General features: G+C 43.1%; 2 protein-coding genes across 13 annotated transcripts in view; one reads left to right on the top strand and one right to left on the bottom strand.

Moving 5' to 3' along the window:
- The window catches only part of STAU1 (staufen double-stranded RNA binding protein 1), a 44663-nt gene extending 37274 nt beyond the window's left edge, over nt 1-7389 (top strand). For all 12 annotated transcript variants that reach the window (XM_060230815.1, XM_060230819.1, XM_060230817.1 and 9 more), the window contains 3 exons: nt 3884-4006; nt 5460-5545; nt 6907-7389. In XM_060230815.1, the coding sequence (XP_060086798.1) occupies nt 3884-4006; nt 5460-5545; nt 6907-6994 (297 nt within the window). In that variant the 3' untranslated portion in view covers nt 6995-7389. The remainder of the gene's footprint in view (nt 1-3883; nt 4007-5459; nt 5546-6906) is intronic.
- A 2961-nt stretch (nt 7390-10350) lies between these two features.
- Nucleotides 10351-23812, bottom strand: LOC132567558 (retinol dehydrogenase 10-like). Its single transcript, XM_060233238.1, has 5 exons — nt 23255-23812; nt 18532-18630; nt 17294-17439; nt 12922-13053; nt 10351-10557 (listed from the first exon to the last, which is right to left on the bottom strand). Exons 1-5 carry the CDS (start codon nt 23708-23710, stop codon nt 10461-10463), a joined length of 930 nt encoding a protein of 309 aa, XP_060089221.1. The 5' UTR covers nt 23711-23812; the 3' UTR covers nt 10351-10460.
- Between the last annotated feature and the right edge of the window lie 1782 nt (nt 23813-25594).

Here is a 25594-nt window from a genome sequence, read left to right as displayed (position 1 = left end):
TAAGCTTAAGTTTCAAGAATGCATCTTTTAGGGATAGCATAAAAAGTGAATCTATATCAATGGCCATAGACTTAATTTTCCTCTCAATAAATACTAACCAATTTGACATATTGGATTCTGAGAGCAGTTGATATAGATGGCTCTCCGAATCAGAGTAGAAGTGTAGCCGTAACCAATATTTAAATAACATTAGCCATGCTTGTGTTTCCACAAGAGTCATCCCTGTTTCTAAACATAGAACTGCATATGGTACGCACTTCGGGAATCCCAGGATTTTCCATAGAAATTTTGATTGGACACCTTCAATGTTGTTGTCCAAGGCTGTGATCCAAACTGGAACCCCATATAAGAGCTGTGGTATCACTTTAGCCTTAAAGATTTTTAGCACAGCTGGGACAAACTGATTGCCTCTACTATAAAAGAAGCGCTGAATAGCTGCAACGTTAACATTGACTGACTTAATTATACAGTTACAGTGATTAGTCCAAAGTGAGTTATATTGGAAATTAATTCCTAAATATTTATAGTATTTTACTTGTTCCATCTCTTTGCCACCTATTGACCATTTAATTGGTTTCCAAGTTTTGGAAAATACAACAATTTTAGATTTGTCATAGTTCAGAAGGAGCTTATTGTAGTTAAGGAAAGTGATACAACGGGCAAGCAAGCATTTTAATCCAATTCTGGAACAAGATAGTAAAACTGTATTGTCCGCATATAAAAGTAAGGGAACATGTCTGGCACCGAGTTTAGGACTATGATGATCGATATCTGACAAAAAGGGAGCAAGGTTATTAAGAAAGAGGTTAAACAGAAAAGGGACCAACACACAGCCTTGTTTAACCCCTTTGTTTAACGGGATTTTTGACGTAAGATTGCCTGATGAAGAGCATTTGACCTGAAAAAAGTTAGAAGTATATAATTTTTTAATAAGCATGAGAAGTCTTTTATCAATACTTGTTTGTTCAAGTTTAGCCCAAAGCAGGTCCCTGTCAATTGAATCAAATGCTCCCTTTAAGTTTAAAAAGGCTACATACAATTTCATCTTTTTCGTAATAGTGTATTTGGAAATTAGATGAGACAAGGTATTACAACGATCAAGAGTAGTTTTGCCTTTGCAAAATCCCAGTTGTTCTGGACCAAGAATTTTTTCTCGTGTCATCCATTGTTCAAGTTTACTCAACAGATGTTTAGAATATAGTTTGCCAGTGGTAGATAGGAGACTAATCGGCCTGTAATTATTTGGGATGGCAGGATCTCCTTTTTTATAAATTGGGACCACTATTGAGTTGAGCCAGGCTTTAGGAATTATGCCTGTTCTGTCAATACTTGTAAAGAGGGATGCAAGCGGAGTAGCCCACCAATCTGAATCTAACTTTAGTATTTCAGAAGGAATAGCATCAGGGCCTGCTGCTTTACCTAATTTCAATTGCGAAATTAGTTCTTTAACTTCATCAGAAGGCACAGAGGGCCACTCCGGAAGATCTACCTGAGATAGTTTGAAAGGTCCAGAAGTGTATAAAGTACTTTGGGAGAACATAGAAAAGAAATATTGGTACCAGACATTGGGTGAGATAGCAGACATAGAAGGGGCATCAACTCAATGGGCACCTGATACAATAGACCAGAATTTTTTAGAGTTCTTTTAAGATTACGGCCTGGAATAGCTCCTCCCATTGAAGCTTAGCATAGTCATTCTTTTTGTTTATGATAACCTGAGACAACTGATTTTGAAGATCAAAGTACTCTGATGGTAAGGACAAAGCCCCGGAGTCATGGTAGCATCTATGGGTATTGCGCAACAGAGTTTTAACGGCTCTACATTCTTTATCAAACCAGGGCTGTGGAGGTTTCATGTTTCTTTCCTTTTTTACATTTTTAGGTCTAGCATTTAATGAACTAAGAATGTTAGATATTAGGGCATCATAGACTGTTATTAGCACTGAAGGATTAGTTGCATTAGTTAAAACACTTCTAAGATTCGAAAGGGAATGAGAGTTTAAAAGTAACTGAGCTTCTCGTTTTGTCTGATTATTCTACATTCTTACCAAAAATCTGCCATTTAAAAAAAAGACCGAGAATCCAATAGCACCTTAAAAACTAACAAAAGTCGTGGCTGGGAATGAGCTTTCATGAGTCACTGTGCAATTTTTCAGAGATTCTTCAGAATCGTGAGAAGCTCTTCCCCTGCCACAAATTTTGTTAGCCTTTAAGGAACTGCTGTTCTCTTGCTCTTTCCTCCTGCTACAGACAAACACAGCTACCTATCTTAACCTTTTTTTGGTTTACCTGGTATATTTATAGAATCTCCGGGCAATGTAGATCTGCTACTTGACTCTTCCTGCTAGACATGACTTAGTCACTCTGTATATTCCCCTGCAATGCAGACTTGACATTTCCATTGTTGCACTTAATGCTTTAGGATGTAATCCTTGGACATATCGTGCAGTGTAAGAATGTCAGTGTCATCATTTAGAAGTTACCATTTTCTTTATGTACCTCTTTGTCAAAGACTTCTGAAGCTTCTAGAAACACTACTGTTTGTTTTTTGACAGAGTAGTATTCTGGGCATCAAGCAGAATGTAGAAATTGTGTTTTTTAGAGGCTGTGGATTAGCCTCTGTGTTTGCCTAGTGCAAACAGAGCAGTGTTTAAACAGGTGTACCACTTCTGAATTCAGATCCCAGGGGGATTGTTGCCCCCCCCCCCCCCAGAACCACATGGGGGTTTGCAGTAGAAGGGAAGGACTGACAAAAATATACCATTCTTCCAGAAAATATAGTTAGCATTTATGCTTCCATGTTTCGACAAAACAAAAAGTGAAGACTGGTACTTGAAAGCCTGCTTGGTGTAGTGGCTAAGTGTGCAGACTCTTACCTTAGAGAACCAGGTTTGATTCCCCACTCCTCCACCTGCACCTGCTGATGTGTCCTTGGGTCAACCACTAGTCCTCTCAGAAGCTCTCTCAGAGTTGTTCTGCTCAAGAGCAGTTCTGGAAGAGCTCTTGCAGCCCCACCTACCTCACAGGGTGCCTTGTGCAGAGGAGAAGGGAAAGGAAATTGTAAGCTGCTCTGAGACTCCTTCAGGTAATGAAGGGCGGGGTATAAATCTAATCTCTTCTTCATTGGAGGAGTATAATGGAAGGGCACAGATATGGCTCAGAGAAGACTTTGCTGTCATGAATCTCCAGAAGAGGCTGGATGGGAAGGAAAAGCAGGCAGCTTCCCAGATTGTGGCGGGGGGCGGGGGAGAGATGAACAGAGCCATTAGCAAATGGCTTCTGATTTCTTGCAGTTTTTTCCCCATATGACAGAGGATACCAGATGGACCAATCATGACAGCAATCCAGAACCACCAGTGTGTGTTTCCACAAACAGGAGCTGACCAACCTTGGCTTGGCTTACTTAGAGCTGAGAACACTACAGCCAGCACGCATAGAGTGCTTGGGGGAGTGTTTATACCTCCTGTCCTTTAAAAAAAAAGTTAAAAGGGGGAAGCCACAGGCGTCTTTCCTGCTGCTTGCTTTGGAGGAGCATGACTGTGCAAAGTAGGATGGGGAAGAATCTGTGTGCTTTTGCAAATTTTGTTTGCCTGAGGGTTGTCCTTGGGGACTAGGTCTGTGGTCACTTATTTGGCAATAGCTGTGCTGTAGTGCTTAGAGTGTTGAACTAGGCTCTGGGAGACCCAGGTTCAAATCCTCACTCTGCCATAGAGGCTTATTGGGAGACTTTGGGGCAGTCACTCTCCCTCCCTCCGCCTAACCTATTCCACAGTGAGGATAAAACGGAGGCAAGGAGGACATTGTAAGCCATTTGGGGATACCCAGTGCAGAGGAAGAATGGGAGCATAACTGAAATAACTAAAGTTTTTTTGCTTTCTTTTAGGTCGAATACAAAGATTTCCCCAAAAACAACAAGAATGAATTTGTGTCTCTTATAAATTGTTCCTCTCAGCCACCCCTGATCAGCCATGGAATTGGAAAGGATGTAGAATCTTGCCATGATATGGTAAGGAAACCAGTATCTTAAAATCCTCAGATGACGTGCAGAAATTCCAGTCTCACTTGTTGGCATCATTTCCTGCAGATTAAAGGGCAAGTCATCACTCTTGGTCATCTCCAGGTTTTTACTGTGCTGTACACGAAGTAGAACTTGGGATCTTGTTGCTGATGAACTGTCCTGGCTAAAGGAAACTTGAGAGAAGCAACAGATATGGGGAATTCACACTACAGTAAATAATGTGTCTTACATCTGGATTTCTGCTATTCTTACACAGTAAAAATCTGGATGTAAAATGCATTAGTTAGTGTAGTGTTAATGCAACCATATTGTTGGATTTGTCAGGTAGTGTTAAGGGTCTTGCAATCAAGCATACCTTCATACTGAAGTATTCACATTTTGGAACAGTCAGGGGTGTACTGCCCCAGTTAGATTTGGGAGCAGCATAACACATTTCTTACAAACTAATTCCAAATCAAATGTAAATCTTGATTACAGAGGGAAGGTACTTCAACTAGTACCATTATGTGCAGTGGGACAGCATGGCTCTTGAGCAAAATGTAGCACCATTGTAGCCATGTTCACACCTGGCTAGAGTTGAGGCTGGTGCACGCAGTACTGTGAAGCAGAGAAGAACAAATGATTGTGTCGTTTTCTTCCCCCCACTCCCCACAAGTAATGTGTGAATGAGGGTTTGTGCATCTTTCCCATAGTCCCAACCATGAATCCTGCTTTACATGACAGGGTAGGAAAATGCACATCTCCATCTTCCTTTTCTCTGCTTTGTTGTCGTTTTAGCAGGAGGTAAAAGAATGTGCCATTGAGTCACAACTGACTCATGGCAGCTGCTTTCCCAGGGCATTCCAGACATGAGATGAGCAGAGGTGGTTTGCCATTGCCTACCTCCGTGTAGTAACACTAGTCTTCCTTGGTGAATAACCCTGCTTAGCTCCCAACCCTTGACAGCCTCAGGCCAAACCGGGCTTATTGGGCCACAGAGTTGCAGCCCTAATAACCCAGACTAGCCCAGTCTCATTAGAGTTTGGAAGCTAAGCCGGGTCAGGTCTTAGATGGGAGATCAGCAAGGAAGGCTCTGCAGAGGAAGGAAGTGAGAAGCCACCCCTGCTTATATCTTGCACCAAAACCCATGAGTCATTTGTGACGTGATGGCATGTTTTACTTAACTTAGTTTTAGCAGACCCTAAACATCTGTTTCTGGAAGCAGACTTTGAGCAACTTGGACATTTTGTCCATGGGCTCTTTTCAATTCATCTCTGCCCAGGGTGAACACTGCTGATCACTCCAAGAGTTCCACAGTGGCTTTTTCCAAGAACTTGTTGAAAAATGTCCTATTCATGCTTGAAACAAATTCCATTGTGAGTCTGAGCAGTTCCAAGTTGATGCACTCGGTGCTGTTCCAGTTAAATATGGTGTGAGTGTCATGCCTCTTTTCTTCCTCCAGGCTGCATTAAACATCTTAAAATTGCTGTCTGAGTTGGACCAACAAAGTACAGAGATGCCAAGAACAGGAAATGGACCAATGTCTGTGTGAGTCAAAACAATATTAACATTTTTCTTCTTTTTGTTTTTTTAATCAAAAGCAGCCTGCATACAAAGGACGATAATTGATCTTCATATGGTATTTTTTTTTTTTTAGTTACATTAAGGTTGCAGAAATGAAGCTGTGTTATCACATGGTAAGGGTGGTAGATAGGGGTGTACAAGAAAAAAATAATTTCTTTTTGGATTCAGGTCTGTTGGACCCCAAAAATATTGGTATTTTCGATATTCCTGAATCCCAATTTTGGTAGGGCCCTCAAAGGAAGGTGCCTCCATCCTAAGAACATAAGAGAAGCCATGTTAGATCAGGCCAATGGCCCATCCAGTCCAACACTCTGTCACACAGTGGCAAAAATTTTTTATATACATACATACACACACACTGTGGCTAATAGCCACTGATGGACCTCTGCTCCATATTTTTATCTAAACCCCTCTTGAAGGTGGCTATGCTTGTGGCCGCCACCACCTCCTGTGGCAGTGAATTCCACATGTTAATCACCCTTTGGGTGAAGAAGTACTTCCTTTTATCCGTTTTAACCTGTCTGCTCCATTGCTTTCAGTGGAAAGGCATTTAAAATGACTGTCTTCTGAGTTCACTTGCTGAGTGGTACAATGAGGACACAGTCTGGCTTGGAGAAGGCATTTAAAGAGCTCTCCAAGCTGGGCTGCACAGCAGCGGCACAACTCGGCGAGTAAATTCAGGCATTTAAAGAAATCCTTTATTTGCCTGAGCACACTCACTGCTTTGATCCACTACTGCTATGGCAGCAATGCAGGCCAGCTTGGAGAAGGTCTCTTTAAATGCCTCCTCCAAGCCAGCCTGTGCCACCATGGCAGTGCAGTTGGGCAAGTGAACTCAAGAATATCAGCTTTTATTCAAGGACAGCCATTATCAGTAGCTAAATCAGATTAGAGAATCTGTATTCGGCTGAATACTGTTTGGTTTATACTGAACGCTCACCCTGAGTGGGAGAGTCGCCTTTATGTTCTTATCGTGACTGCCCTACAGTGGCTTCTTAGGACAAAACGTCCTGTCGTTCTGATTTCTGTGAAGCTTTGAATGTGTTGCTATAAGCAAAATGCTCTTTCACCATCCCCCACTCCTCAGGAAAGGCTTTATAGAGTTGTAAATTATACAGTGTCTGCTTAGCAGAGCAGGTTTCCCTTGCCAGAAGCAGCTTAATTACCTATATGGCAGCACACTTGAAATAAATTGATGAAGCCATTCAAGGCGTTTTGCTGTTTTGCCTTCGTTTTGGCACAAGCCTGTCAGAACCGCTGGTCTGTAGGAGCAAACGTCAGTGAACCAAATGCGAAGAACTCTCTTTTCTTTTTCATTCCTCTAGATGCGTGAAGCAAGAAATGGAAAGTGACCCTCTTCTGAAACCGGCTAGCTCAAACACTTTGGGACAAACACTGGATACCACAGCCTGAAAAGGCTGACTGGACCCAACCCTGAAAGCACCAGAGAAAATCAAACGCTTCCTAATTAATGTAACCTAACTGTTTTAGAGTACTACAGTGGCCACAGCTCACTGTAGTGTCTAAATCATAACCGTTGCTTTTCCAAACAGTGATAAAAATTTTTAGTTTCATTGCATTGTTTTGAATGACACTATAAATTTTTCATTTGAAAACAAGTTTCTTAATTGTACCTAGAACTATAGCACAGTTTAGAAACTTTGTTGTCTGAGGTTGACACACTAAACCTATGAACTAACTTGGGAAGATCATATCCATGTATGTGTTCAGTTTTTGTTTTTAATGAAATTGTGGGGGGAAATTTCACTGGAAACAAACGGTGTGCCTGCCATTTGATTGAAAAATAATAATAAAGAGAACACTTTGAACTTAGGCAAGCCCGGCCTAATTATCAAATGGTTGAATGAATAATTACACATTTTAGGGATTTTAAACTTCATTTGATCATTTTGATTTCTAGAATATTTTTCGGGGTGGGGGGAGGGGTGGGGAACCTGAATGCAACAGAAGTTTAAATGGTCATTAATCTTTGTTTTTAAAAAATTGTGTGTGTGTCTGTATAAAGGCACACAAACTCGGTACATTACAGGATATGATCTCAGTGTAGTGCATATAAAACTGCAGATTGATTTTCCTTGAGTGCTTTATACTGTTTAATTACATCTCCATGTAGGGCTGAAAAAAATTACCTATGTTTATATATAAACTGTGTTGCTTTTGATGTTGTGTTTATTGCACACAGCGATGTGTGCAGTAAAGTTTTTGCATATGGTCCAGGTAAAGCACGATAGCCTTGCAAGTTAAGTACTGCTTCAGTTCATTGTTTACGCTGGAATTTTTTCTCCCCATGGAATGTAAGTAAAACGTAGTGTTTGTCACCAATAAATGGTAAATACTAAAAGACAAAGTGGATGTGTTCGTTATTCCTCACATTCCTTGTTCCCCTTTGCTTTTTTCTTTAAAAGTATCCCCCCCTTTTTTTTTGGCTGTAAAGTCACAGCCAACTTATACCTCTTGGGGTTTTCAAGACAAAAGAAGTTTAGAGGTGGTTTGCCATTGCCTGCCTCTCTGTGTTATTGGTGGGTCATCTCCCATCCAAATACAGACAAGAGCCAGCCCTGCTTAGCTTCCAAAATCTGGTAAGATTTGGTTTGTCTGGGCCAACCAGGTCAGGGTTCACTAAGCCCATGGAGGTATTTAAAACTAAGATCATGGGTTTAGATTCTAAGAGCTCTGAATGGAGCTGAGATCACCGAAAGCATCTTTGCCACTTCTCCTCTTTCAAAGGAGCCACCCTCCCCCAGCCCCAGGGCTTCTGAGGGTCAGGAACTACCAAGGAAGGAATCTTATAAAGCCAGCCAGGCGGGCCTCCCTTCATTATGTACAGAATGGGCTGAAGAAGGGACAGTACAGCTTATGGAAGATCATTTGTGCCCTTCCTGTCTCCTGTGGCCATTCTGTTTTGTTCCATGCGCTTCAGAACTTGTACTGACCTGGAGGCACATAGAACTGATCCAGACATTGACACAATAGAGGAAATTTCTCTGTGCACAAAATTCCATGGTTTTTTTTTTTTTTTTGCTGTCTACTTTAAAGTCTCAAAGCAATGGCAATAACATATTGGAACTGAAATAGCAGACTGGCTTTGATTGCTCTTGCTTCTAAATTTCTAGGTCTTTGTCTGCTACATTTAAAAAAAATAGCCTCATAGTGATAAGAACTTTGTTTACTTAAAGGGGTGGCTTGGTTGATGCCTACACATAAAACTTCTTAAATATATAGCTGTAGATGGAATCCACCAGTGGTTCTGTGAGACCCACTTACTCTTTAGTGGGCCTATGGATGGTGTATTAAATTAGTAGAGGTTGTGTGCCAGCACTTCTTAGAAGACTGAGTCTCATGTTTGACTGAGGAAAATACCATACTAGTGCCATTTTTTCCAAAGTGTCAGTGGGTTTTGGCAACAGCCTATATTCACGCAACCTAAAAAATGCTTGTCATGCCATTTTCTTTTACTTCATTTGTACCCCATTGTTCTCCCCATTGGAGAAGCTTACAACATTCTTCACACCACAACAACCCTGTGAGGAAGGCTAGGCTGAGAGTATATGATTGGCCCAAGGTCACCTAATAAGCTTCCATGAGGAACGGAACAAGGTTCTCCCAGATCCTACTCTAACACTCTTCAACTACTACATTGTATACACTCTCTTTTAAACATTGTTTATGAGCACACAGACCTCTGGTGTTTTCAATATATCCAAACCTCTATGGCAGGCACTGAAAGCAACCCCCCCACACACACACACACATCTACAGCCATCTGCAGCAGTTCCTGGGTCTCTTTCAACACTAAGGAACCCTATATCTAAGGTACATTAGTAATCTGGGCCACCCAAGTCTCTCAGCTCTTGTCAACTCAATTTGACAATCCATTGCAGGCTAGGAACTAATTTGCATCTGGTAGCCTTCTCAGCCCCAACCAACCTGTCCCCATCAGAGGCAACACATAAATGATCTAAGAAGTGGCACTTCAGTCACTTTGGCAGTTGTGGCAATACCAAAAGAATATGTTCTAACTTGCTAAAAATGCAAGAAAGCAGTGCAGATTCACCCGACTTCACATCCTTCCCTATTAAATTGTATTTATATCGTGGCCTACATTCCAACTGCTTTCACTCAGCTAAAAATTACTTTGTGAAGTTTTGCTGGAGAAGTTAATACACCACGATATGCATCTGAACCATTTTTCTAGGCTGCCTCCATTCAAATCAGTTCACTTATTTCTCTGGTAATGGAAAACTAAATTCCTCCTTGAAATGAGCCATCTCCACATCTGGGCTTGAAAGTAGGAGGTAATGAGACTTATTACTAGGGCTAGCTTTCCTAGAAAGCATTTCATTTTATTTACTTGGTTTATAACCCTGCCTTTCCAGTGGGGGCCCAAAGTGGCTCCATTTTATCCTCTCATCAATCCTGTGAGACTTCAGCTGAGTGTGTGTAACTGACCCAGAGCCACCCAATGAGCTATCATGGCTGAGTGATGCCTTGAACCTGGGTCTCCTTGTCCAGCACTCTGACTACTACCCCATCCTGGCTGTCAATCTACCACAGAATAATCAAAGAAAATCATCCAAAGAGTAAGTAGAGTGGAGCATTTCTCCAATATGATTCTGCCTCATTGAGGTCCAAGGAGGACTAGCTTGAATTTTGTCTAGTTTGTTTTTGTAACTGCCCATCTCCTGTTCAATAAATCAAAGGAAGGATGTTCTAGAAGAGGGTAAAGCTGTTTATGTGTCACTGGATCTCTCATGCTAAACGCTGCACGCTTGTAAGTTTTTTCCATGCTTTTTTTTTTGTCTTGAGTTAAGGATTCTAAATATTGTTTCAAAATTGGTTATTTGAAAAGGGAGAATCTTCATCTTCCTGTAGCACAATTTGCTTCTTTTTGAGGCATGTACTTATCCAATCCCAGGAATTTTTGAACAAGGACTTGAACATCCCAAGGCAGGAAGCTGAGGAAGAAAGGAAAATGGACAACTTTGTTTAAAAGCTTAATGACTGCTTGTTGCAATGTATTGGGACTTTAAAAGGAAGCACAAATAACTGACTTGGCCCTATCTCCCTTCTCCCTGTGTTATACGATCCCTTTTATTTCATGAGAGTTTGACATAGCAGGGCTGTCAACAAAGAGCATAGTCAAATAGGTCTGCAGCTTGTAATTGTTGGAGGCAGGGAACCTCATTGGACAGTATTTGTAGTGAACAGCAAGAAGAGAAATCTGAAGAAGAGGAGGGACACGAAGGGAAATTTCCAAAATTTTGCCCTGCAGAAACAGAGGCAAACAATATCTTCCTGCCAGAGTGTCATCTTATTGTGTGTAACATAAAACAACTGCAAGGGCTATATTTACAAAAAGGTGCATAGAAAGTTACAAGAAAACTACAAAGAGAAATGAAAAAAAATCTTTGGAAAGATAAGAATAAGAAGAATCAGGGCTTGTTTTGTGGAAAAGGCCCAGCTCTCATTTGCATATTAGGCCACATCACCTGACATCACCATTGTTACACATAGGGTTTTTTGTAGAAAAAGCCCAGCCAAAACTCATTTGCATATTCGGCCATACCCCCTGACACCAAGCCAGCCGGAACTGCATTCCTGTGCGTTCCTGCTAAAAAAAAAAAACCCTGAGAACAATCAATAGCTATAGCTTAAAGTGGATTTTAGAAAAAAAAATTCCATTCCACCTAACACTATATGTAGGTACACAAAGGATGTGAGTTGAAGTGTGATATGTACATTATGTTTACCAAGAGTGCCACTTCTCTGTTTATACAGAAGCTTAGTTTGTCTCTGTGTGTGTGTCTGTGTGTTGGACGGGAAAAACTTCTGAGAAAGAAATGCCCTTATTTTGGCCCAGGCTTACAAGCAATAGAATAATTAACAGGCATTCTCACAATCTGACATGTTACTGTTTTATTGGTTTCCCATGCTAATGCTACCCAGATCAAAGGTTTGCTTAATTTGTTAATTTTGCTATTCTGCCATTGGATTTTAACCTTGTACCATTTTGCATGCTTAACAACTTCCCACCAGCTATATGTAGCTCTGCTCACTGTACCTCATTCCTTGTCTGAAGAAGTGTGCATGCACACAAAAGCTTACATTCTGAATAAAACTTTGTTGGTCTTAACAAAGTTGGAGCTCCTGGACTCCTACTTTGTCTGTGTCTCTCTCTGTGTGTAAGTAAAGTGTGATCAAGACCCAGCTGACTGGTGACCCCAACAAGGGCCTTTCAAGGCAAGTGAGAAGCAGAGGTGGTTTGCCACTGCCTTCTGCAGTTTTCCAGAGGTCTCCCATCCAAGTTCTAAACAAGGCTGACCCAGCTTAGCTTTTGAAATCTGACGAGATTGGACTATACCTTCCCTCTAGGGGCTTAGTTTACAGCCACTAAAATCAAGGGTAAACACTGAGATTTCTAAATAGACCTGCTTAGGCTTGCTCCCCAAATCAACACAACATTTACTGAATCAAGTGACTTAACAAATTAAGGTGCCATGTCTGTGTACTTGCATCAGCTAGCAGCTCTTACCCAGGGCATTTTAATTGTGTGGAGTCATTGTTAGAGGGTTGGACCAGCATTAAAGAGACCCAATCTGAATCCTACTGGGTGACCACAGGCCATGGACCCTCTAGTTATTTGAAGTTTCAGAAGGTAGCCGTGTTGGTCTGCAGTACAGCAACTAGATTTGAGTTCTTCAGCATCTCTCACAAGATTTTCAGGGTATGAGCTCTAGAGCAAGGGTGGCCAAACTGTGGCTCGGGAGCCACATGTGGCTCTTCCATACATACTGTGTGGCTCTTGAAGCCCCAACTGCCCTGTTGGCCGTCTTGGAGAATGCATTTAAAATTAAAGTTGCTTTCTTCCCACCCTCCTTCCATCCATCCATCCATCCATCCATCCATCCATCCATCATCTATCTATCTACCTACCTTCCTTCCTTCCTCCTCTCAAACATCTGACGTTCATGTCTTGCGGCTCTCCATCTTCTGACGTTAATTCAATGTGGCTCTTACATTAAGCAAGTTTGGCCACCCCTGCTCTGCAGAGTCAAAGCTCCCTTCCTCAGGTATCTGACAAAGGGAGGCTTGATTCTTGACATCTAGTTAGTCCTTTGAATGACCCACTCAGACACATTTTCATAACAACAAATTAAATGGATGATCTCTACTTTGCAAGGTTGTTGTTGGGGTAAAATGAATGTATTTTGCTTGAGCTGCTTTGAGGAAGGGTGGGTAAAAAATGTAACAAAATGTATGTCCTACATGTTATGTGACCCACAGGGAGCATGTCTGCAGTTTCCAAAAAGGTAACTCACTTTTTTGATATCATTGCAAAGTACATCACTCTGGGGATGCAGATCATGTGCTGATTACGAAGAATGCCTTGCATTGCTGACTTCACATAACACTCTGGATTTACAGGAGAAATCATGGCTTCAAATTCTCGCCTGCATTAAGTACAGGGATAAAGGAAAAAGCAAGTGACAACACAATATGGAACAACCTTATACTTCGCCATTATAAGGATGAGAAAAATGGTTTTTAAAAAAGGCCGACTCTTACACATCCATCAAGTTCATTGGGGACTGACTGAGCATCGCCATCAAATGTGCATGGGGATATTTAGTTGCTTCTACTTGGGGGCTTCTTGATTTGGGGACTAGCCTGATCTCATCACATCTTGGAAACTAAGCAAGGTCAGCTCTGGTTAGTACTTAGATGAGACACCACTAAGGAGGAAGTCATGATGCAGAAGTAGGCAATGGCAAACCATCCCTGAGCCTTGAAAACCATATGGAACTACCATAAGTTGGCTGCAAGTTGATAGCATGTTACACACATACATGTAGATGCAAAAAGATTCCACTGCTAAGGCAGGTGCAGCAATCAGGGTGGAAGTGGCTTCTACAAGCAGGTGTCCCCGTCCCCTCCATGCTTGCTGCCACAAAAACAGAGGCAACGAAATTTTGGCACTCCCCACTTTTCCGAAGTGGAAAAGATAAAAAGGCTTTCAAAGGGCTAAAAGGCATCAGAGTGCTGGAGAATGACCAAGGATTGCAAGCTTCCCAATACCATTTTGAGCTAGGCTTCCCAACCATCCCCAGGATTTTCTGGGGGACCCCAAGATTTCCACCCTCTTCCCCCGCTCCCCCAAAAAATGGAAACGGGGGAAGGGGGGAAATGGCGCTGGGGAGCATGGTGAGCCGCCCCATCCTGGAGCAGGCGAGTCCACCGCGCCGCACCGCTGCCGCCCCCTCCCCACCCACCGCAGCTGCTCCTCCGAGATGGGCCCAGGCTGAGCCCATCTCGGAGGAGCAGCCAAGAGGCAGCAGCAGCGCAGGGGAGGGCAAGGCAGGCCAGGAGCGTGGCGAGCCGCGAATCCGGGTCCTAGAAGGGACTCGCGGCTCGCCACGCCCCCGGCCTGCCTCCCCCCCCCCTCCGATTCCACCCCAGAGGCGGAGCGGGCGAGGCTGCTGCGCCGCTGCCGCCTCTTCTCCGCTCACAGTGGCTGCTCCTCCGAGATGGGCTCAGGCTGAGCCCATCTCGGAGGAGCAGCCACGGCGAGCGGAGAAGAGGTGGCAGCGGCGCAGCGGCATCGCCCCCCCTCTCCCTAGCTCCACCCCCAAAGTCTCCTGGCTCCACCCCCAAAGTCCCCAGATATTTCTGGGGTTGGACTTGGCAACCCTATTTTGAGCATGGAGCTTAGCTCTACCCCCCTCTTAACAGTGGCCACATTTTCTCGATCATGGTTCCTTTTTAATCAAGGGCTTTGGAGTAATGAGCAAACTAGGGTCTTTAGTGCCAAACGATGGGCATTGCCTGTGGCTGCTGAGCCCATTTTAGAGAGGAATTTTGTCATTTAAAAAAAACTGTATTATCCTGATTGGGCTTGCAGTGGAGTGGACTAGGGTATCTCTCCCCTCCCATGCCTTTTCAAGTACCACAACTTCATGATTTTCCTTCCCACCCATCAGGTGAAGCACTGTCTTCATTCACACTGCTGTAGATTATCCATTTGGCAGCAATTGCTACAAAATGTGATTAAGTACAGCAATACATAAACTGCTGAACCAAAGAAGAAATCTAAATGCAGATCTGCTGACTCAGTTCTGAACAAGGTGGTTCCAAGAAATAGTTGCAGCTACACAGTATCACAGAATCATACCATTTAATAGGGTTGCCAGCTCCACGATGGGGAAGATCTGGAGATTTTGTGGGTGGAGCCTGAGGAAGGTGGGAATTAGGGAGGACTTCAGTGGGTTCCAAAGCAGCTATTTTCTCCAGGGTAACTGATTTCTGTCACCTGCAGATCAATTGTAATACCAAGAGATCTCTAGTTACCTGAAGTATGGCAACCTTGCAAAGGTAGGATTGGAAGAGCAGCTTCCCCTTGCAGCATTTAGTCGTTCAGAAAAGGGTCAGTAAATGTGAGGAACAGTTCCGTGACAGCTCTTCTGAATCTTTAAGAACCAATTTGCTCTTTTGCTAGGCTGAGGGAAATTGGAGAGGGGGGTGAGAAGGATGTGTATGCCTGCGTTTTTGTTGTTGTTTGGATCTGTACTTAAAATTGTCTTTAACTGGTCCACTGATGCCCATCAGATCCTGTGATGTCCTTGGGAGGAAGCCAATATTTAACAGGCTTGACAGTACAGAGAGCTTGTTAAAAAAAAAAGCTTCCTGGCAAAAAAAAGAAAATGGCTCCTGATGATTTCCAACTGAATGAAAAGAGGATTTTGAATCTTGCATTTAGATCTTGGAGCAGTGTTTTAAGGGAAATGAGTAAGTGCAATAATTATTTGCCTTGCTGAAGAACTTCACTTGCTCTTAAGAGCTTTGGGATGCAAAATATAAGGAGACTGTTCAAACTCTGAAGAATAATCACAGGCTTGCAATTAATTTCTCTGTAGGACAATATAGAGTCTTAGTAACTGGAAGAGGAAAGAATTTGCTCCAGGCTTGAGGAAGTTGTCAACTGTACATTATTTGTGGCTAGGGTTACCAGCTCTGGGAAATACCTGGAGATTTTTTTGGGGGGAGGGGTACGGTTGGAGCCTGGGGAGGGCAGGGTTTGAGGAGGGGAGGGACCTCAGCAGGATATAATGCCATAGAGCTCACCCTCTGAAGCTGCCATTTCCTCCAGGAGAATTGATCTTGGTTAACAGGGCATCTCTGGGTGCCACCTGGAGGTTGGCAATCCTATTCTAAATGTGGCTGTTCTTGAGGAAGGTTTGTTTTCTTTTTGGATTCAGGAATTGAGAGATTATCTGGTAAAGGTATTGGGGGGCGGGGCTCAAAACCAGCAGGCGTTGTAGCTGTTTTAAAATAGGCAATATACGTTTCTGTCTGCTGGCCCCCAACAGTAACTGGACTGCCACCTTCTGAACCAGCTGCAGTTTCCAGGTTGTCTTCAAGGGCAGCCCAACATAGGGTGCTTCACTGTAATACAAAGCACAAGGTTACAAAAGGCCGGCTTTCTGATCTTGCCTCGGTTCTGACAAAACACAAAGCTATGGAGAAAGACCAAGATGGGTAGACATGTTTGTCTGTTGCAGGCAGAAAAGAGCAAGAGTCCAGTAACACAGATTAACACAATTTTTGGCAAGGTATGAGTTTACGTGAGTCACTGCTCACTTCTTCCGAACAAAGCCATGGTTTATTTTAGCTGTGGTTGCTTTGTGAAACCGAGAACTCAGCTCACAATCATCCAGAAACAAAAGCTAGTTTTATTTCCTGTTCTTTGTCATCTGGGAGGGCATCAATGGAGAATAGCCAAACCTACTGGCATTCAGACATCACATGGAACCTTAGTTAAGATGAAAGGTGGTTAATAAACCAGTTTGTCTATGTTTGATTAATCCTAACTAACCATAGAGTTAAATTAAACCATGGGTTTGTGCAATGTCTGAACTGAACCTCTGCTGGACTTTTTCAGATTCTTCTGGCTTCTCAGTTGGTAGTACAGGGCCAGATTTACAATTAGGCCAAGTAGGCACTAGCCTAGGGGCCCCCACACTTTTAGGAGCCCCGGGCCGGCTTTCCCCCCTGATTTCCCCCCCTGCTTGCAGCCTTCCCAGCCAGCAACTGAACCGTTCTTTGCCCAACTTGCCTGGTGTGGCTGCTGCTGGTGTCGTTGCCAAGTTTGCTTTCCTCTGCCTTTCCCTCGCAGCTTTGTCAAAAGGGCTTTTGGGAAAGTGCCTGCAGCGGGGGCTGCAGATGGCAGGGTGGGCACTCCAACTCTGAGATAATTTGCAAGCCCCCTCCTGGAGAATTTGACTGCCTAGGGGCCTCTACAAGGTTTAATCCAGCACCGTGGTAGTGTCTACTGAAATTGTCAGTCACTGGGGACAACGGTGGTTTGAATCCTCCCAGAGGCTTTTTAATGTATCACTGAAACTCCTGTGTCTGGAAATGATTTGATCAGTTAGGATCTGCCCGAGTGTGAATATCTTGTAAGTTGTTGGTGGCAAATCCCATCAAGTCACAGCTGACTTATAGTGACTTTATAGGTTTTTCAGGTCAAGAGACATTCAGAGGTGGTTTGCCATTGCCTGCCTCTGTGTGGCAGCTCCTCGTCTTCCTTGGTGATCCCCCACTCAAGTACTAACCAGGGCCAACCCTGTTTAGCTTCAAAGATCTGACAAGATCAGGCTAGCCTGGGCTATCCAGGTCAAGACTGCAAATTGTTACCTGATTCCAAAGCATCCTGAGAGGCCAGAGTCACCAAAATAAGGACACACGAGAGTAGTCTTCACACCGTTGATGCTTTTTGCTTTCAGTTCGTGGCTCAGAGCTTCATGGAACCCAACCACGGCAAACTTGCTTGCACAGTAGCCCTACGAAGGGGGAGAAAACTTTTTTTTCATTACAGGCATCCTCTCCCTGGGCTTCACTAGGGATATGGAGGTCTGAAGTTCTCTTTTTCAACGATCAACTTGATGTGTGTTTAAAGTGCTTTCAGGTCACAGGTGCTTATGGCAGCCCCAGCAAAGGGCTTTCAAGGCAAGTGAGAAGCAGAGGTGGGTTGCCATTGCTTTCCTCTGCAGAGTCTTCCTTGGTGGTGTCCCCTCCAAGAACTGACCCTGCTTAGCTTCTTTTATTAAACAATTTTTATTATTAATAACTGATATTTCAATTACATTGTTAGATTAAAATATATAGACAACAACTACAGCATTATAAAAATAAATGTAATATTAACAATTAAAATGGAAACTTTAAAAACTATGAGCAAAATCTATAACATAGTGTAGGTAACCCATCACTTTTAATAAAGTTGCATAAATTCAAGATATTTATGATTTCTAAAGGAGCTTGAACCCTGGGTAGTTTGGTCTGATTTCTCTATTATGGGTGACCATTTTGTTATAAATTTAAGGTATTCCGGATATGGTTCTGCTTGGAAGATACCCACAGTGACCTTACCCATAATGTAGTGGTCCCAAATAATTGACTACCATTGAGTAATACTAGGGGAATCTGTAGATTTCCATTTTCGTGCTACACATGTTTTGGCAGAGGTCAATAATATTAAAATCAAGTATTTCAAGATATGAGGAATATTGATAGAATTGCCACTTATTTAATACCTGCTTAGCGTCTAAGATCTGACACGTAGGGCTATATCATAATTCATTATATTTTTCCACCTGGGATTTAGACATTCTAAATGTTTTTTTGTTTGATCATTCCTGCATTTTGGATGTTCTAGATGGTCCTGGCTCTACCCTACACTTTTAGTTTTCCTTTTTATTGACCATTGGTTATCCTAGACATTCAGAACCAGACTGGACAGTACACAGAAAAAAAAATCCATGTTTTTCTAGGTACTGCTGGGTCTGATTCTGAAGGTCACAGAACCAAAAACAGGACACTTCCTGGGACAGTAGGTATATCATGTTAAGTTTTAACAGTTGTAAGTTACTAACCTCCATGCAACCGGTTGCAAAGAGCCCCAGTGATCCAGCTATAGTGACAATGTGGCCATGTTCTTTCTTGATCATTTGTGGAAGGAAAGCCTTGACAGTCTACAGAAAAACAAAAGTCCTCACTGTGCATGTGAACCATTTGCTTGTTACAGTTGCAAACACAGAACCAGCATTCCAAGGCCAGCTTTGCAAAAGGGCTATCACAATCTACCCATTTTATATAAGAACATAAGAGCCCTGCTGGATCAGACCAATGGTCCACCTAGTCTCCTCTGGATAGCCAACAACAAGGCATAGCAGCCTTCCCCTATGTTGCCTCTTGGCTCTGGGATTCAGAGGCTTAGTTCTTCTGAATGTGCAAGTTCCCCTCAGTCACCATGACTCATAGATTTATCCTCCATGAATCTATCTAATCTCCTTTTAAATCTGTTTATTCCTGTTGTCATCACTACATTCTTTGGCAGCAAAGTATAAAGTAGTATTTCCTTTTGTCCATAGGGGGTGTGGCTTAATATGCAAATGTTCCTGCTGGGCTTTTTCTACAAAGAAGCCCTGTGTGAAACAATAGTGATGTCAGGGCCTAATATGCAAATAGCCTAATATGCAAATGAGTTACTGCTGGACCTTTTCTACAAAAAAGCCCTGTGCAAAAGAATTTCCAGCTACGTAAATTACCACCTACAGCAAGAAGGGGCACAGCCCAAACTTGGATTGCCATCTGGGTTTATTAACCCAAATTTTCAGCATAGCATCTGGTGCCTCTCCTCAAAACACCCCCAAAGTTTCAAAAAGATTGGACCAGGGGGTCCAATTGTATGGCCCCCAAATAAGGTGTCTCTATCCTCCATTATTTGCAAATGGAGGGAAGGCATTTAAAGGCATGTGATCTCTTTAATTGTAATTACCAGAATTCTTTTTGGAGTTAATTTGTGCTTATCATACCTCTCCACTTCCAAAGTCCCCAGATATTTTTTGAGTCGGACCTGACAACCCTATGTTTCATGCAGAAGCCAATCAGCTGACCACAGCATAGAGACTAAGGCCTCCCAGCACTAGTATTCAGAGGTCTGCTGCTTCTAATGGCTTGTAGCCACTGATGGGCCTAGTCAGTTATACTGTTGATCCACCAGGCCTTGATATCAGCCGGATGTTTCTTGTTCCTGCTGAGAAATACCCACTTAAAGTTCCTTTGGAGACATCTGGGTTTAGCAGCCCATGTGACAAGGCTCAAGACTGTAACAAGATTAGCCTTCATTTCAATCCTCTTAAAATGCCCTTCCACCCGATGGTCTTTTCATCATTTCAGAAATGTTAGTGAAAGCCAGTCTGTGTTCTGTCAGGACTTGATTGACAAGCTGTTTTCCAGACTCAGTTGCTGCCAAACCACCATTTATACTAGGAAGTAGAACCTACTTGGATAAACCCCACATACCACTTTGGATAACTTCTCTATAACTCAGCTTCACATATTACAGAATACACAGGTTGGATCTGGGGGTCCCCAACCTGTGTGAGACATAACATGATCACATATGACTTCTGGGTTATCCTCACTTTCCGTGACTGTGGTTTCTGATTAAGATCAAGACCACCAAGCATGTGGACACAGAGCTTCAGCACCTCTCCTCTCCCGTTATGTTTTCCCAACTCGAAGCAGTCTAGGGCAGTGGTGTCAAACACATGGCTCAGGGACCAAATTAGGCCCCTGGAGGGTTCCTATCAGCCCCCCGAGCAACTGGCTCTTGTCTGCTTCCTTCTCCCTCTCTTATGCTTCCTTCTGCATCTCAGCTTGCTTTGCAAGGCTTGTTTAATGGGATAGGGGCTACAGAGCAAAACCTACATTTTCTCCGTTGGTTGAGGCTCCTCTTTCTCCTGGTCCCCTGGGGAGGGAGGGAAGGAGCCAGAGCTTCCTTTGCCCAGTTTCCTGGATCCCATGGGAGAAATACAAAGAAAGCACCTTTAAGACCAACAAGTGCTAATGTTCTAAGCGTGTTTTATTTTAAATTTTGTTTGTGTTTGTGTGTGTCCATTAAAAGGTTTATATCTCTGCTACCTAATTTTAAATAGGTACACACATGACACGGTCCAACACGGCCCGGCCTGGCAAGGTCTCATTTATGTCAGATCTGGCAGACAGATAGATAGATATAAATCTGGCCCTCATAACAAATGAGTTTGACATCCCTGGTCTAGGGAGAGCATGAGTGGACCCAGGGCTTATTTTGTAGCTGGAACTCATATGCATATTAGGCCACACCCCTGATGTAGCCAATCCTCCAAGAGCTTACAGGGCTCGTAGTACAGGGCCTACTGTAAGCTCCAGGAGGATTGGCTGCATCAGGGGTGTGTGGCCTAATCTGCAAAGGAGTTCCGGCTACCAAAAAAAGACCTGAGTGGACCTGAATACATTGGATATACTGTATACATTGACATGTATCCTTGGGAAGGATTGGACTTTCCCAAACAGTGTGCTTCTCGGGCACTGTTTCAGATTAAGAAAATGACACAGGCCAGGGGGAAAGCTTGAAGCCTTTCCACAAGTATCACTGTCCTCATCTGAACCAGGCACCCCAGAGTTGGAAACTGAGGAGAACCTGCAATTCATATATGATATGTGGCCACTGACCCTATACATAGAGTTGGAAGAAACCTCCAAGGTCATCTTGTCCAATCCCCAGCACAATGCAGGGACTTTACAAATACCTCCCCCACCCACACCCCCAGCCGGATGTTTTTCGTGTACCCCACCTGTACTGAGTAGAACTGCTAAGTAAAACTTGCCATCCGGGTAATAGCACAAAAATATTAATTTTATTGTTTTTAGAATTTTAATGGATTTTAATTAATTGTAGTTAAAATGTTATATTATACAATGTATGTATTGAATTCTTGCTGTTAGCTGCCCTGAGCCTGCTTCGGCGGGGAGGGCGGGATACAAATAAAATGTGATGATGATGATGGCCACAGGAATGAAACCTTTTAGGAAAAGCAGAGGGCAATGGGGAAAGGTTAATAAAGATTAGTAGAAAAAACACACTACAAAACAAAATGAAGGTTCTATAGATTTTTCTTTAAAGAGGACTGAATATATTTCTACATTACAGGTTCCTAAACTGTTTAACTGCCCAATCTTCTGTATAGTTTCTGGAGAATGTGCCTCATTAAATTAACTGGGACATTTAGAGTATGTAAATATAGGGTTGATGTTTCCTTTTTCTGTTGCCTTTGGGGAATTAAAACTCTGCTGGCCTCCTGGCGTTTTATGCTGAGCAGTACTGACCAATTAAATAATCAGGTGCTGAAAAAGATGCTGTGAGGCAAGGCATCCCTGATTCCTCTCAAGAATGGTCATGGGCTTATTCCATCTTGCAGGTGTTGCTAATTGGACCTCTCTGCCTACATAGCCCTTAACATCTGCAAGGCCAGAGTTGGAAATGTGGTAATTAGCTTCTCATGAAAAGGGCTTTCTTTGTAGAAAAAGCCCAGCAGGAACTCATTTGCATATTAGGCCACACACCCCAATGCCAAGCCAGCCTGAACTGCGTTCCTGTGTGTTCCTGCTCAAAAAAAAGCCCTGCACATAAGGTCTTTGGTCAAGCCACTGTCTCTCACTTCAGCCTACTTCACAAGGCTATTGTGACAAAAGCATGAGGTACTGTGGTGCATTCAACCATCCTACAAGCAGTTTTCCTTCAGCCTAAGAAGCTTTCTCCCTGCTTCAGTAGCTGTTTCATTCCACTTAAACTGGAGGAGGCCTCTTTAGATTGTATGACTATGGGTATATCTTAAATCAATTGTTTTTTTAGCATAATCTGGCTTTAGATGGCTTTATTGTGTTGGTTTGCGGCTGCTTTATTAAGAGAACTTGTTGCCCACAGGATGGGACGGGAGAATCAGGGTTTTGATGGACTAAAGCTGACTTATGGGAACCCCATAGGGTTTTCAAGGCAAGACTTTCAGAGATGGTTTGGCATCGTCTGCCTCTGTGTTGTGACCCTGGTATTCCTTGATGGTCTCCCATCCAAATACTGACCAGGGCTGATAATCCTGCTTAGCTTCAAAGAACTGATGAGATCAGGCTAGCCTGGTTTACCCAGGTAGGGCACAGACTATCCTCTAGAACAGGGTGGCCAAACTGTGGTTTGGGAGCCACATGTGGCTCCAACACATATTGTATGGCTCTCAAAGCTCCCATCACCCTGTTGGCTGGCTTGGAGAAGGCATTAAAAGTTAAAGTTGCATTCTTTCCTCCCCTCCATTTGCTTGCCTGTCTGGATTTTCCTTTTTGGCCACTGTGTGACACAGAGTGTTGGACTGCATTGGCCATTGGGCTGATCCAACATGGCTTCTCCTACGTTCTTATGCCTGCCTGCCTGCCTTCCTTCCCTCAAACATCTGATGTTCATGTCCTGCGGCTCTCAAACATCTGTTTATTCTGTGCTGTAATGTAATGGCTCTTACATTAAGTTTGGCCACCTGTGCTCTAGAATTTCAGCATCCACCACAGAGGGTTGTAGACTTACACTGCCATGATTAGGCTAGCTCTGAATGAACAGGATTGGGTTCTTAGAGCTGCAGACTCCCAGTTCATGCTTCTGTTCTTTGGGAAACTTTCATCAATATATCTGTTAGGACATTTCACTGTGGGAGAATAATGGATTGAGAACTCTGGAAAAGTTAAAGATGGGACGCTTTCATTTTTGTTGCAAGGAATGCCACTTACCCAAAAATGAGCATGACAATTAGTCCTCATGGTCTTCTCCAGAAGTTCATCTGGACACTGCAAGATGGGCTTCCCAGCTACAATGCTGGCATTATTGACCAAGATGGAGACGTCTCCAACATCTCTCCTCACCTTCTCAGCAGCAGAATAGACCTCTTCCCGTCGACTCATGTCACAAGCGTAAGCATAAGCCCTGACTCCCAACTCACGCACTTCCCTCACTGTGTTTTCAATACCTTCTGAGTCAACATCCCACAAGACAATAGTAGCTCTCCTTTGGGCAAATTCCAGGGCTAAAAGGCGCCCAATGCCAGTTGCACTGGCTGCTCCTGTTATCAAGCAGATTTCATTAGCGACTGTTTTCTCTGGGGGTTTCATTATCCACTGAAGCAGAGAATGGATGATACATCTAAATATTTTCTTTGTGAGCAGAAGAAAGTCTGTAAGCACAGCCATTATTTCTGATCCCTGGGCAGAAAACAATAGCAATAATTGCTAGTGCTCTGGAGGGCTGGTGTATTGAAACACATCTGAAATTCAGAAAAGCTGTACTTATAGCAGAAAACGGAGATTTAAGAGATTACAGGAACTGCTTCTAATAAGTGGATGGAATTTGGATTAAAAAAGAGAGTGTTAGGTCATTAACTCCCAAACTGCAATTCTGGACTTAGTGGAGTATTGTGAGGCAAGGACCAGTTAATGAAATAAATAAACCAAACAGTTACAGATTCCTAAGAATGCAAAGCATTGGCCCCAAAAGGAATCTGCCTGCTGTTTGAATGATTCATTGGCTTTGTCTCATTCAATTCTGCCTCTGCTGGGAGTGAATAATTCTGGACAATATCTGCATTAGTTGGATTATTCAGTCCAGAGAAGAAGCTGGGGTACCTGGATTTGGAAGAGGCATGCATGCCTAACACTGTGCCAAAACTCAAACCAGATTCTTCATCACCCACATTTTAAAAACTGGAGATGTTGAGAACTGAACCAAGGACTTTCTACCACTGAGCCTCAGCCCAGGTGAGATGATATGAAAGACCTTGAACGGAAACCTTGGACTGCCATTGCCAGTCAGAGTAAAAAAAATACAGACTTTGAAAGCCCAGTGGTATAAAGCACCTTCATACACTTATTTGCAACAAGATACCTGTTGGGGATGCACAGGGGGACTACCTTTACCTTTATCTGTTGGGGCAAGGCTGTGGCTCAGTGGTAGAGTTACAGGGAAATCCTATGCAGAAGTACTCCAGTCTGAGCCCATTTATTCAAATAGAACACAGCATAGGATCACTCTGTGAGGTATCTGAAGAAGTGAGCTGTGACTCATGAAAGCCCACACTTGCCACAAATTTTGTTAGCCTTTAGGGTGCTACTGCACTCTTGCTGTTTTCTGCCACTACAGACAGGCTAACTCGGCTGCCCATCTTGATTTGTGAGGTGCTTTGCCTACAGAAGGTCCCGGGTTCAATCCTTGGTTAAAAGGTTGCTGACTGGAGACTAGCTAATAAGGCAGCTTCTTTTTACATTCCCTGCCAACTCAGTAGAAGGGACTCCTGTATGGATGCTCACAATAAATCTTCATTTCCATAAAAGTTTGCAAATTGTTGGATCTAGGTATTTTTCCAGGCCTCCTCCTCTTCCACATCTCTCCCCCAAACCCCAGTTTGCTGCCGCCCTATTTTCCAAACTGTATCTCCTTCTCTGTGTAAACACATAATAACCTTAAATCCCCTTTCCATGTAACTTTCTAGCAAAAACATATTTTTTCTGTCTTTCCTTGCCACTATGCCCAAATGCTAGGGTTGCCATCTTTGGGTTGGAGAATATCTGGAGATTTTGGAGGTGGAGCCAGCTTAGGATATAATGCCAAAGAGTTCACCTTCCAAAGTGGCCATTTTCTGCAGGTGAATTGATCTTTATTGCCTGAAGATCAGTTGTAATAGCAGATCGCCAGCCACCAGCTGGAGGTTGCAACCCTAGCAAATTCCAATTTCCAGCCATCTCTCTACTATCTTGTTCCTCTGTTTCTCAAATTCCCCAACCTTTCCAGTCCCCCTAGTTTTCAATTCCCCCTTTCTCAATACCTGTCCTCCTCGCCCCATCTCTCCCTCTGCCTCCCAGGATCTTCGCTTAACCTTCAGCACTTATTGTAAATCCCACATACTCTGCTGGTGTCTTGTGGCACCCCAAAGACTAACAGATTTATTGAAGTGTACGTTTTCATGAGCTTGATAAATCTGCAACTATGGCCTTCAATAAATATGTTAATCTTAAGGTGCCAGATTCCTTTTTGGTTTTTTGCTGCAACAAAGATTTGCAACGCATAAAACAGGCTGCTGT

This window comes from Heteronotia binoei, chromosome 2 (genome assembly GCF_032191835.1).
Source record: "Heteronotia binoei isolate CCM8104 ecotype False Entrance Well chromosome 2, APGP_CSIRO_Hbin_v1, whole genome shotgun sequence".
NCBI lineage: Eukaryota > Metazoa > Chordata > Lepidosauria > Squamata > Gekkonidae > Heteronotia > Heteronotia binoei.
This window is presented reverse-complemented; position numbering and strand designations above follow the sequence as displayed.

What these genes read in the sequence shown, in the direction of transcription:
- LOC132567558 (XM_060233238.1), bottom strand. Translation starts at nt 23,710, where the DNA reads ATGGCTGTGCTTACAGACTTTCTTCTGCTCACAAAGAAAATATTTAGA. An exon ending in TCAGGATGCTTTGGAATCAG is followed by an intron (nt 13,054 to 17,293) that starts GTAACAATTTGC and finishes TACTTAATGCAG; the next exon opens with GCGAGAATTTGAAGCCATGA. An exon ending in TTTGCAATGATATCAAAAAA is followed by an intron (nt 10,558 to 12,921) that starts GTGAGTTACCTT and finishes TTTCTTCCTCAG; the next exon opens with CTTCCTGCCTTGGGATGTTC.